Source organism: Geotrypetes seraphini, chromosome 5 (assembly GCF_902459505.1).
Source record: "Geotrypetes seraphini chromosome 5, aGeoSer1.1, whole genome shotgun sequence".
NCBI lineage: Eukaryota > Metazoa > Chordata > Amphibia > Gymnophiona > Dermophiidae > Geotrypetes > Geotrypetes seraphini.
Window position 1 is genome coordinate 159,549,671 of NC_047088.1, and position 13,282 is coordinate 159,562,952.

The window sequence follows — 13,282 nt, forward strand, 5'->3', positions numbered from 1 at the left end:
GGTTCGGCCTCTCCCCTCAGCGCCATTGGATCATTGGATTCCCCCCCCCCTCATCCAAGCGGCACGGGTAGCTTGGGATGAAGATTTTGTTTTTGAGGAGCAGTTTTCAGTGGATGAGGACTTGGACCTGGGAGACTTCCAGGATCCTCTCGGGGGGATGGATGCTGGTAGCTGGCCCTTTGCGGTTCCATCTACTGGCGAGGATGCATCCGTGGCACGCATTTTTCAGCGGGACGAGCTCCTGGAGCTGATTCTTCAGGTCTTGGTGTTGCGCTTTGAGGAGGAGACACAGGAGATCCCACGTGTGGTGGACCCTCTGCTTCGGGGGATCCACTCTACATCCTTCTTCTTTCCCATGCATCAGGATATTGGGGATATTGTCCTGGCATAGTGGGAGGCACCTTTTCATTTTGTGCGCTCCATTGCTCATCTGTATCCCATCCCGGAGGGGTATAGGAATGCCTTAAAGTTGCCAGTAGTGGACGCAGTGGTCTCCACTATCCCCAAGCGGCATATAGTGCCCGTAGAGGGCGGCTCAGCCTTACAGGACTCTGAGGGGCGTAAGTTGGAGGCCCTTCTTAAGCAAAATTTTGATGTCTCTGTTTTAGTGGTCCAGGCGGCCATTTGTGGTGGTCTTGAGGCTCGGGCCGAGCGTGTCCTTGACCGCGAGTCGGATGACTGGTCCTTGGTGGATCAGGAGGTGGCAAAAATTGAGATGGCTGCCTCTTATCTCTCGGATGCCTTATATGACTTGTTGCAGACATCGGCCAAGTCCATGTCGCACGGGGTGGCCACGCGTCGTACTTTGTGGCTTCGTGCTTGGGTGGCTGATGCAACATCTAAGACTAAATTGACAAAATGTCCCTTTTCTTTTGTTTGGCGAGGATTTGGACAAGTTGACCTTGACTGGCTCTAAAGTGCCCCGTTTGTCTCAAGACAGTGCCCGACCAACTGCGCAGGGTGGTACTGCTCGGGGATGTTTGCAAGAGTTCCGCAGATATCGCCTTGGTTGAGAGTCTGCTTCCTTCCAGGCCTCCGGGGCTTCCTGGAGTTTGCTTCTTTCAATGCATGCAGTTCTTTCGGAGGGGACATGATTTCTCCGCCGACCCTTCTGCCGCTCGGCCAGCCCAATTACTCCTTGCCAGTGCCTCCCTTGTTTCCAGTGGGCACTTGGCTGTGAGATTTTTACCAGGGGCTAAGATCACGTCAGATCAGTGGGTCCTGGAGGTGATTCGGGACTATTACACGCTGGAGTTTTCCCAGTCGTTGCCAGATTATTTTCTTGCTTCTCCTTGTCAGGCGGCATGGAAGCAGCAAGCTTTTCGCTGGATGCTTCAGAGATTGTTAGATCTCAAAGCAGTTGTGCCCGTCGGAGTTGGGCACCAGCCAGTACTCCATTTACTTTGTGGTGCTCAAGAAAGAGGGGCTCTTTTGACCCATCTTGGAACTGAAGTAGAGAGTTGCGCAGGGACAGAAATCCCACCCGTCCCTGTGAGAAATCCCTCCGTGCCTGTCCATCCCTATAAACTTCAGAAATAGTTATTTCATTTAATTATGCTACTGAATTAAAGGCTCTTGTAGAAACCCATTTACAAATAAGCAAAGAGACTTTTTTTTTAATTGGGAAGAATACATCCTTTGTAAACGGGTTTCTACTAAAGCCTCTAATGTAAATATAAAATATAAATACTCAGCTGATGAGAACCCCCAAGCTGTCAGCTGAGGACTTCCTTTGCAGTTGGCCGGGGGTCCCTTTTGCCAAGCTTGACAGGCAGCAGTAGCGTCCCTGAGTCACAGATGCTGGCACCTCAGTGGCTCATGGATGTTGCCAGCGACTGCTGTGCTTGGTGGAGGGGAGTTCTGGCCGTCTCTAGAGGAGGTCCTCTGCTGGCGGTGCTTGGGGATCCCCACCAGTCACAGCAAGGGTCAGCAAGTACTTCAACACTGTAGAAATAAAACCAGAAATGCATTTCCTTTTTTTTTTTTTTAAACACAATACAAAGACATCTGCTATATACATTTCCCAAAGCTAACATATTTTAGTCAATAAATTCCGTTTTTTATCTTTGTTGTCTGGAGACTTATTTTTCCATAAAGTTGGTCCAGACTTTATTTCCTCCCCCAACTTTTTCTTTCTTTCACCCTGCCCCTTTCTTTCTCTCTCCCTGCCCCATTTCTTTCTTTCTCCCTGCTCTCCTCTAAGCCACCACCATTGGGGAACAGGCCGCCACCGCCAGGGAACAGGCTGCCACTGCTGCCATAATCGGAGAACAGGCCGCTGCCAAGTTCTGAGCTCTCCCTGCTTCCCTTCCCTGTAAAGAGGATGCTGAAGCGCCGGGCTGACCAACCTTCCCATCTCCACCCCAGACCCCACCCCCATAATAGTACTAATTGTAACACCATTTTTCATATATATACACATACAATATAATCGTATTAACAACACATAATGGTTAACCACAAAATTAAAATACAGAAAGCACACTGTATGCTTTTCAACATTCATTTCTACCAGAAAACAGTTAACTCCATGCAAATGCTGGACCAAAAACTAAAAGTACTAATATTCAAACAAACCCTAAGATGCAAGACTCTTCAAGCAGTACAACCCCCAGAGAAAACCAAACAAATGCATTTCTTCTTGAACAGACAACAGATGCAAAATCACTAAATAAAAGTATTTCCTCTACCGTTGTTGTCTCTCTCCCTCCATGTGTCTTGCTTTCTGGCCTGCCCACCAGTGTTAGCTTCAGGCTGGTCCATGGTGCGATCAATGCAGGATCTTCGGGCTGGCTCCCTGAGTGCTGCCTTGCACAAAGCTGTGGGAAGAGGCTCCTCGTGCGCGTCCCACACCTCATCTGGAAGCCTTCCCTGTGACTTTGCGACGTCAGAGAGAAGGCTTCCAGGTCAGGCGCAGGCCGCGGGTAGAAGCCTTTTCCCATGCTTAAGCCCTCCCTCCGACGTCGGCACTAACATCATGGAAGACTTCCAGGTCGGCTGTGTGCTGTGGCAGGGCAGGTAGGGAGAGAAGACGAGCCTCGCGGCTCGAGTGCTTTGGATCCCCGCAGGATCCCCGCGACCCTAATCTGAAGGGGGTCAACAGGGCTCTGCGAATTCCGTCTTTTCACATGGAGTCATTTAAATCAGTCATTCTGACGGTTCAGCTAGGGGAATTTCTGACTTCTCGTTCTGGCGGAGGCCTACTTGCATGTTCCGATTCGGGCTTACCATCAGCAGTTCCTGTGCTTTGATCTTGGGCTGGCACTTTCAGTTTTGGTCTAGCCACTGCTCTGCGGACATTCACCAAGATCATGGTGGTTGTGGCAGCGGCCTTTCGCAAGGAGGGCATTCTGATTCACCCCTATTTGAATGACTGGTTGATTCACGCAAAGTCATTTCAGGAGAGTGCCTGGGGTTACGGCTTAGGTTGTGGAGTTTCTGCGGTCGCTGGAATGGGTGGTCAACCTGTCCAAGAGCCGTTTGGCCCTGTCTCAGCGCCTGGAGTACCTTGGAGTTCTTGTCAACACCGGCTTGGGGAAGGTCTTCCTGCCGGAGGCCCGTGTGGTCCAATTGCAGTCATAGATTCACTTTCTGATGTCTTCCCGCTGTCCTCGGGTTCAGGATTTTCTCCAGGTTCTAGGGTCAATGGCTGCTTCCCTGGACGTGATTTGGTGGGCCCGAGCTCACATGTGCCTGCTCCAGCTTGCTCTGCTTCAACGGTGGTCACTCCAGGTGCACAATCTGGACTCTCCCGTTCCTCTTCGAGGTGATTTGTCGCAGTCTCCGTTGGCTAAAGTCTTCCAATCTGGGGCAGGGAGTGAGTCTGGATCAGCCCCAGTAGACAGTGCTCATGGACGCCAGTCTCCTCAGTTGGGGAGCTCAATGTCTTGGTCGCTTGACTCGGGACAGTTGGTCTCCGGAGGAGGCGTCTTGGTTGATCAATGTTCTGGAGACCATTCAGGTGGCGTTGCTAGTGTTCCAGACCTTGTTGACGGGCAAGTCGATTCGGGTTTTCTCGGAGAATGCCAATCGTCAGGGGGGAACCAAGAGTCATCTGGTGGAGCAGGAGGTGGATCTGCTCATGGCCTGGGCAGAGACTCATCTTCTGGACATCTCGGATTCCCACATAGGAGTGGAGAATGTCCAGGCGGACTTTCTCAGTCGGCACTTGCTAGATCCTGGAGAATGGTGTCTTGGTCCCGCAGCCTTAAGAGTTGATTTGTGCAGACTTGGGGATCAGCCATTCATGGACCTGGTGGCCACGAGTATCGATGCCAAAGCGCCTCAGTTCTTCAGTTGGCGCAGGGATGTTCAGGCCTAGGGGCTGGATACTCTCAGAAACTGTGGTCGACGGCGGGCCTTCTGTAAGTGTTTCCCCCGTAGCCGATGGTGGGCAGAGTAGTTCTTCACATTACTCTGCATCCTGGCTGTGGAAAGAGGGCTATGAAATTGGGTACATCTTGTGGGTAACTGAATGATGTTTCATAGTGCAGTAGCAAAATATGGGCCTGTTCAAATCTGAGCCCAAAGGGGCATGTCTGTATGGGGGGAGGAAGGAATAATGGCATGACGGTGCACACGTGTGTGTGTCTTGTTACTACGTTTATGGGACCATTTGTAATCTTAATGCATCTGTTGGTTACATAGATTTTGCAGTGTGATAACATTACTGTACTGTTCGCTCTATTAGGTTCATCTAACCATAAGACGCACCTACATTTAGAAGAGGAAAATCCAAGAAAAAAAAAATTGAACCAAATTGTGTTCCCTGTCCCACCGCCCTGCCCTGTACCCTTTCCCCCCTCTGGTGGTCTAGTGGTAGGCAGGGACAGGCATAGAGCAGGTCTAGTGGCAGGCTGGAACAGGGCACAGGGCAGGCAGACAGGGCCCCCTACCCCGAGGCAGGCAGGCAGGACCATCCAGCACTGTATGGCAGGAGCTTTCAGCGCTCCTGCCCTTCAGGGAGCGGAGCAGGACCAGGCAAGAACGCGAAAAGCTCGAGCCTGCCTTGTGCTCCGCTCTGCCACAGCCTCTAGAGTTTGGGAGTCAGCTGAGGGAAGGGCAGGAGCGCTGAAAACTCCTGCCATACAGCGCTGGACGGCAGGATTTTTTTAAGGTACAGGGGGGGTATTCACTCCATAAGATGCTTCCTTATTTCTACCCACTTATGGAGCGAAAAATACGGTATGTCTGGTGGTGGAAGAACAAGCTAAGCCTTAGGTTAAAAGTGTGGCGAGATTTGTGACTCTCTTGGGGAGTGAAGAGTGACTAGTGCATCCAAAATGATGAGAATGGCCCTTTTTCATATTGTGGGTCCATAGGTAGTCTGCAGAAGTTAAGTTTGAAATTCTGATTTATATATATGTAATATACACTGAGTTGAATGTCGGTATTTACTAGTGCAAGTTCCGTGTCCAATAATATATTTGGAAATATGAAGTTAAGGGCCCCTTTTACAAAGCCACAATAGTATTTCGGGCACGGTAAATGTGATGCAGCCCATTCAATTCCTGTGGCCTGTTGCATTTGCTGTGCAGGGACTTGTTACTGTGGCTTTGTAAAAGGGGTTCTAAATAACATTGTACCCAATTTCATTTTTTTTTCCCCTTTGGCATAGGATTGGACTTTCCTGTCTTCAGACATCTTTTCTACAACAAAAATTGATCCCATTGCTTTAATACAGAAATTGGATACAGACACAAAAAGCAGCATCTCAACTAAAAAAGGTGAAGTACTCTATGATCAGGGTGGGGAATGAAATGTGCTTTTGGAGATTTTGTTTTTACAAATTAGTAAAGGATATCAGTAGCATAGTGAGGGTAGCAGGCATCGGAGGCAGTGGCACCCATTTGCCCTCCTTTCTGCCCTCCCACACCACATTCGCGCCCTCCTTTCCCATCCCCATACATCTTCGCCAGTTCGAGCAGCTTTTCCAGCGTGCTGTGCGCACTGGCATTGGCTTTCCCTCTGTCACTTCCTAGCCCTGTTTCATAGGGAGCCAGGTCTGTGCGAACAGCAGGCTAGAGTAATTCACACTGGCAAAGATTTTAAAGCAGTACGTGGGAAGGGGGGGGCGGAGAGGGTCCAGGGTGGCCCCCCCTTACTATGCCACTGATGGCTATATATGTAAAACAAGGTAAAGCTAGTGTGTGCTTTGTTTAGTGGAACAGTTTCTGCTTAGCTATATATATATATATATATAGAGCTATATATATAGAGCTATATATATATATATATATATATATATATATATATATATATATATATATATAGCTAAGCAGAAACTGTTCCACTAAACAAAGCACACACCAGAAGCATGCTCGTAAACCAAAATACTCGTATATCGAAGTGAGTTTCCCCAAAGGAACTAAGGGAAACTTGCTTGATACGTTCCCACCCTGGGCACCGGCACCAATGCACAGGACATGCCGGTGGCCAGATGGAAATAAGAAGCGTGTTTGGGGAGGGGGGGGGGTGCCAGATCACAGGGTGAGGGCACCGCATGCAAATCGAGGCAAGCTCGGTTTCCAAGGCACCGATTTTTGTGAATGTTTTGCTCGTATTTATTTTATTTTATTTATTTATTTTTTAACAAACTATCACCAGCTGTGAATGCCTATAGCAAAATTTGTCTCCTTTCCCTCCTAAAGAACTGTCTATTTGGCTATATACATTGCTATATTGCCAGTTTAGTTTTGGGTTGGATTTGTGATTGGCTGAAAACTGTTCAGATAGTAGTGATAGTCAGCTTTTATCTATATAACATGTACAAGTATGTTCAGTAGCATATGTTATCCCAGGACAAGCAGGTAGCATATTCTCGACATGTGGGTGACATCATCCACCGAGCCCCGACACTTTTCAAGCAAACTTGATTGAAGATCTCAAGTTTTCGAGCACTGCACCGCGCATGTGCGTGCCTTCCCGCTCAGCTAGAGGGCGCGTCTCCTCAACATGGTCTTCAGTTCTTAGTTTTCCGCAGAGCCAGAAAGCCCTCTCTTTTCTCTGCGATCCTAAGTGCCTTTCTTGCATCGCAGCTTCGTTTTTTTGTTTTTCCTAGCGGAAGTCGCTGTGCGCTGTGTTTCTTTCTACCCCATTAAAAAAAAATATTATCTTTTTGTTTTTCCTCCATCGACCTGCAACCGGGGACTCCGGATCCTTGGTGGCCGCGGCTTGTTCTCTCTGCCCTATGTCCCAGCCTCTCACTGGGTTCAAGAAGTGCACACAGTGCAGTCGGGTTATTTCCATCACAGACCCGCATCGTTGGTGTATTCTTTGCCTGGGGGTTGATCACCCTATGGACTCTTGCCCTCGTTGTGCCACCCTTCAACCTCAGGCTCTCCGTCGGCGTCGGGCCAAAATTCTGGACCTCTTTGCCATGGAAGTGGGTCCCACATCGGCCTCGGTCTCGACGTTAGCCATGAAGACCTCATTCCCTAGTAAGTCCCCCTCGGCCTCGAAGCACTTGGGGTCTCCGGCTTCGAAGACCTCGACTTCGGGTAAGTCTCCTCTTCCTCTTTCAGGTTCAGCTCAGCTACCGAAGAAGCCATCCTCGGAGTCTCTGGCTTGCCAGGCAGTGAGTGTAGTCCTGCCGGCCTCAACGAGACCTCCTCCCAAGCATGCCTCCACTTTACAGGAATACTCTACCTCGAGGTCGCCCTCGTTGGAGTGCATAGGAGCGTCCGTCTGTCTGAACCCTCTAGTCTCGATGCCGATGTTCGAGGATATGCTTAAGGCTATTCTAACCACGCAGATCTCCTCGGCTTTGGCCTAGCTTGCCCCGGCCTCATAGAAACATAGAAACATAGAAGATGACGGCAGAAAAGGGCTACAGCCCATCAAGTCTGCCCACTCTGCTTACCCACCCCCTGTCTATGCCCTAATGACCCAATTTCCTTATCTTGACCCTCGTAGGGATCCCACATGGGTATCACATTTATTCATAAAGTCTGGCACGCTGTCTGCCTTGATTACCTGCACTGGAAGCTTGTTCCAACGATCAACCACTCTCTCTGAAGAAATACTTTCTGGTGTCACCATGAAATTTTCCGCCCCTGAGTTTGAGCGGGTGCCCTCTTGTGGCATTGTGGACCAGCCTGAGCGTCGCGCCGAGGGCCCTCGAGGCAAGCAGCGTCGATCTCGACGCCTCTCCTTGAATGATTCCTCGCCTCTTCCCTCGAGGCGTACTTCTCCCGCCGCCCGTCCTCGCGCGAAGCACCGGTCGAGGCGTCTTTCTCTCTCGAGGCAGAGGGTTGCGAAGCGGCCCCAGGATTTTCCCCTGAAGCGGGGCAGATCACCGGGCCCTCGCACTACAGGGTCCATTCAACCGTCAGACCTCGTGGGGTCAGACCCTACTCTCCTCCGCTCTCCCGTGCCGTCTCGGTCCCCGGACCGTGGGGCCCCGAGATCGAGGACTCCCGTCTCCCTTCCAGGTCAGCAGTTTTCTTCTTCCCGAGGCTCGCCGGGGCGGGCGCCTCGGACCTCCATTCCTCGGACCCCCGGGTCCTCACCTACCAGGGTTGCTAAGTGCAAGCTGTCGTCAACCCCCCCTCGTTCCTTCAGTGGGGCCTCCTCGACGTCCGTGCTTGTGGACACTGATGTGCCAGCACAGTATTCGAGGGAGGATTCCCCCTCGTTTTCGGCTGCCCCGAAGTCTTGCTCGGCTTCCCCCCCTGGAGCGCCCTTCTGTGGCAGGCCGTCCTCCTTCACCAGGTTTGTGGTGGACATAGGCAAGGCGCTGCAATTGGATCTCCAATCTGATTCCAGGTACACCCGGGAATATTTGGAGGAGATGGAACTTCCTTATCCACCAAAGGAATCACTTCATCTCCCTTTGAATCTGGTTTTACAGCAGGACTTTCTTCCGGAATTTAGAGACTCCTTATGCTATCCCGGCCATTCCGTCCAAAATGGAATTCCGGTACCGGACCGTCTCCTGCAAAGGGTTTGAAAAAGCTTAACTCTCCCACCAGTCTCTGGTGGTGGAATCTACCCTAAAAAAGTCCAACCCTTCCCGTGTCTACGCGGCTGTTCCGCCGTGCCGCGAGGGCCGGACTATGGATAAGTTTGGCAGGCGCCTATATCAGAACTCAATGATGGCGAACAGGATCCTGAACTACAATTTTACGTTCACCTCCTATCTTAAGAAGTGCATTAAGACTCTGCCCTCTTTCATGGATGAGTTGCCGGTCCTTCGCCAGGCGGAGTTTCGCCGGCTCCTGGATACGCTGTCGCAAATTAGGCTTTATATGTTTCAGGCGACATATGATGCCTTTGAACTGTCCTCCAGGGTCTCCGCCTTTACGATAGCCATGTGCCGCCTGGCTTGACTCCACATAGTCGATATGGACCCGAATCTGCAGGATCGGCTGGCGAATCTCCCCTGCTTGGGCAACAAACTCTTTGACTATCGAGGCGGCCACTAAACGCCTCTCCGAACATGAGCGCTCCTTTGCCTCCTTGGTCCGACCCAAGGCATAGCCCTCTCTTCCTAAATCCTACAAATTGCCTCCTCGGCGCTATCCCCAGAAATCGTCGCCGGCGTTTTCGAGACCACCTCCTTGGCGTCAGCTGCAGCAGCGGGCCCCTCAAAAACCTCAGGTTCTACGGTGGCTAAGCCTGCGCCGTCCTTTTGACTGTCTGGGTTGGAGCGGGCCGGCCCCCTTCATCCTAGAGCATTCTCCTCTACCTATAGGGGGTCGTCTCTGGGCCTTTTATCCCCGCTGGGAGGTGCTGACTACAGACAATTGGAATACCCCTCTCCGTCATCAGAGAGGGGTATTCCCTGCCCTTCCGGACACCGCCTCCGGACCGCGCCCCAAGTGGGTATCCTTCAAGCAGAGCGCAACTCCACCTCCTTCTCCGGGAGGCTCACACTCTTCTTCGCCTCTGGGCGGTGGAGGAGGTCCCCTTGGGTCAACGGGGCTCTGGGTTCTACTTCCGGTACTTTTTTGTCCCCAAAAAGACCGGCATCTGCGCCCTTTTCTGGATCTCCGGGAGCTGAACAAATTCCTGGTCAAGGAGAGGTTCCGTATGCTCACACTCCCCACATTGTACACCCTGCTGGACCTCAAGGAGGCCTATACTCGCATCCCGATCCACTCGGCTTTTCACAGGTTCCTTCGCTTTCAGGTGGGGGACTTTCACCTGCAGTATTGGGTCCTCCTGTTCGGGCTCGCTTCGTCCCCCCGAGTCTTTACCAAATGTCTCGTGGTGGTGGCGGCAGCGGCCCTGTGGTCCCAGGGCCTTCAGGTGTTCCCGTACCTCGACGATTGGCTTATCAAAGCACCGTCGCAGAGGTGAGTTATCTCAGCGACCCAACGGACTATTATCTTCCTTCAGCACCTGGTTTTCGAGGTCAACTTTCCCAAGTTGCAGTTATGCCTCTCTCAATCTCTGCAGTTCATTGGGGTGGTGCTGGACACGGTTCGCCTCCGCTCGTTTCTGCCTCAGCCTCGGCAGGCTGCCCTCATCCACCTGTGCCGGCAGGTCTCCCTTCAGTCCACGGTCTCCGCCAAGCAGATGATGATACTGTTGGATCACATGGCCTCCACAGTTCATGTGACTCCTTTTGCCAGACTTCATCTCCGAATACCTCAGTGGACTCTGGCGTCCTAGTGGAGGCAGGACCGGGATCCCGCCTCTCAACACATTGCGGTGACTCCCTCCTTGAGGCGTTCGCTCCTTTGGTGGATGCTCTCTTCAAATCTTTTGAGAGGTTTTCTTTTTCTCACGCCACTGCCGCGGAGTGTCCTGACGATGGACTCCTCCACGTATGCCTTGGGGGCTCACTTCGACGGCCTCCGAACCCAGGGTCTCTGGGCGAGTGCCGACCGTCGCTGCCACATCAATCTGCTGGAGCTTCGGGCCATTTACAATTCCCTGGTTGTTTTTCGGCATTTGCTTCGGGATCAAGTGGTCCTGGTGCGTACGGACAACCAGGTGATGATGTATTATGTTGGGAGACTCTTCGGCTCTGGGAGTGGGCGATACGTCACAACATCTTCCTTCGAGCGGTCTACATCCATGGAGAGCACAACTGCCTTGCGGACAGGCTGAGTCGTCTTCTCCAGCTGCACAAATGGTCACTTCATGCCTCGATTCTGCGTCAGATGTTTGCTCGCTGGGGGACGGCGCAAGTAGATCTTTTCGCCTCGCCCCTCAATCACAAGTTGCCTCTCTTCTGTTCCAGGATTTACTCCCCAGACCGTCTCGAGGCGGATGCTTTCCTTCTGGATTGGACGGGCCGGTTCTTCTATGTGTTCCCTCCTTTTCCTCTGATTCTGCGGACCCTCGTGCAGCTCAAGTCGGCTCATGCGAGGGTCTCTCATACGCGGAAAGACTGGGCAAATTGCAGCTCTACTCTCTAGAGGAGTGCAGGGAAAGGGGTGACATGATTGAGACTTTTAAGTACGTCACAGGTCGTGTCGAGGTGGAAAATGATATATTCCTTCCCAAGGGACCCTCAGTCACAAGGGGGCACCTGCTCAAACTCAGAGGAGGGAAATTTAGTGGTGACATCAGGAAGTATTTCTTCACAGAAAGAGTGGTAGATCACTGGAACAAACTTCCGGTGCAGATAATCAAGGCCACAAGCGTGCTCGACTTTAAGAATAAATGGGACATCCACGTGGGATCCCTACGTGGGTCGAGCAGCACTCAGACTTAATGGGGTGGGTCAGTAGAGTGGGCAGACTTGATGGGCTGTAGCCCTTTTCTGCCGTCACCTTTCTATGTTTCTATGCTGACATGATTCTGATAGCCCCTCGTTGGCCCCGGCAGCCGTGGTTCTCCCTTCTCCTTCAGCTCAGTGTCCAGGAGCCACTGCTTTTGCCTGTGTTTCCTTCGCTGCTGTCTCAGGGTCAGGGTTCGCTGCTGCACCCCAATCTTCAGTCTCTGCACTTACCGGCATGATTCCTGTGCACCTAACTCCCTCCTTTGGGTTTTCTCAGTCGGTCTGGGATGTTGTTGAGGCTTCTCGCAAAAGTTCTACTCGACAATGCTACTCCCAGAAATGGGCTAGGTTTGCTGCGTGGTGTGCTTCGCGTGACCTGGAGCTGCTGTCTGCCGCCTTGCCCTTCGTGCTGGATTATTTGCTTCACTTGTCTCAGTCTGGTCTCAAATCGACTTCTATTCGAGTCCACCTTAGTGCGATTGCTGCCTTTCATCAGCCAATTGATGGGAAATTGCTCTCCGTCCATCCAGTGGTTTCTCGATTCATGAAGGGCCTTTTTAATGTTCATCCTCCTCTCAAGCCTCCCCCAGTGGTTTGGGATCTTAATGCGATTCTGGCTCAATTGATGAAACCTCCGTTTGAGCCCATGGATAAGGTTCACCTGCAGTTCCTCACTTGGAAGATAGTATTACTTGTTGCTCTTATGTCTGCTCACAGAGTCAGCGAACTGCAAGCTCTGGTTGCGGATCCGCCTTTTACTGTTTTTCATCATGACAAGGTGGTCCTTCGTATTCATCCGAAGTTCTTGCCCAAGGTGGTTTTGGATTTCCACCTCAACCAGTCCATTTTTCTTCCGGTGTTTTTTCCGAAACCCCATTCTCATCCTGGATAGGTGGCGCTTCACACCCTTGACTGTAAGAAGGCATTGGCTTTTTACCTCCAACGCACCCAGTCTCATCGGACGGCTCCTCAACTTTTCCTTTCTTTTGATCCTAATCGGTTGGTCCGTCTTGTTTTCAAGCTCACCTTGTCCAACTGGTTGGCTGCTTGTATTTCTTTTTGCTACGCTCCGGTTGGTCTCCAGCTGCAGGGTCGGGTCACGGGGCATAAGGTCAGAGCGATGGCGGCGTCTGTTGCTTTCCTCAGGTCTACGCCTATTGAGATCTAAAAGGCCGCCACTTGGTTCATACTTTCACCTCTCATTACTGTCTGGATGCCTTTTCCAGGCGTGAAGGCTGGTTCGGCCAGTCGGTTTTGTGTAATCTGTTTTCCTAATTTGCCAACTCTCCCACCGTCCCTTTCTTGTTAGCTTGGAGGTCACCCGCATGTCGAGAATATGCTGCCTGCTTGTCCTGGGATAAAGCACAGTTACTTACCTTAACAGGTATTATCCAGGGACAGCAGGCAGATATTCTCGCAACCCCCCCCCCCCCACCTCCCCGGGTTGGCTTCTTTGCTAGCTATCTGAACTGAAGACCACGTTGAGGGGACGCGCCCTCTAGCTGTGCGGGAAGGCACGCACATGCGCGGTGCAGTGCTAGCAAACTTGAGATCTTCAATCAAGTTTGCTTGAAAAGCTGTCCGCGTCGGGGCTCCGTGGATGACGTC

At 51.6% G+C, this 13,282-nt stretch overlaps 1 protein-coding gene across 1 annotated transcript in view; it reads left to right on the forward strand.

Annotated features, from left to right (window-relative positions):
• FAM207A (family with sequence similarity 207 member A) overlaps nucleotides 1-13,282 on the forward strand; it is a 247,385-nt gene that overhangs the window by 27,172 nt on the left and 206,931 nt on the right. The window contains exon 2 of the mRNA XM_033946314.1: nucleotides 5,618-5,726. Coding sequence (XP_033802205.1) covers nucleotides 5,618-5,726 — 109 coding nt within the window. The remainder of the gene's footprint in view (nucleotides 1-5,617; nucleotides 5,727-13,282) is intronic.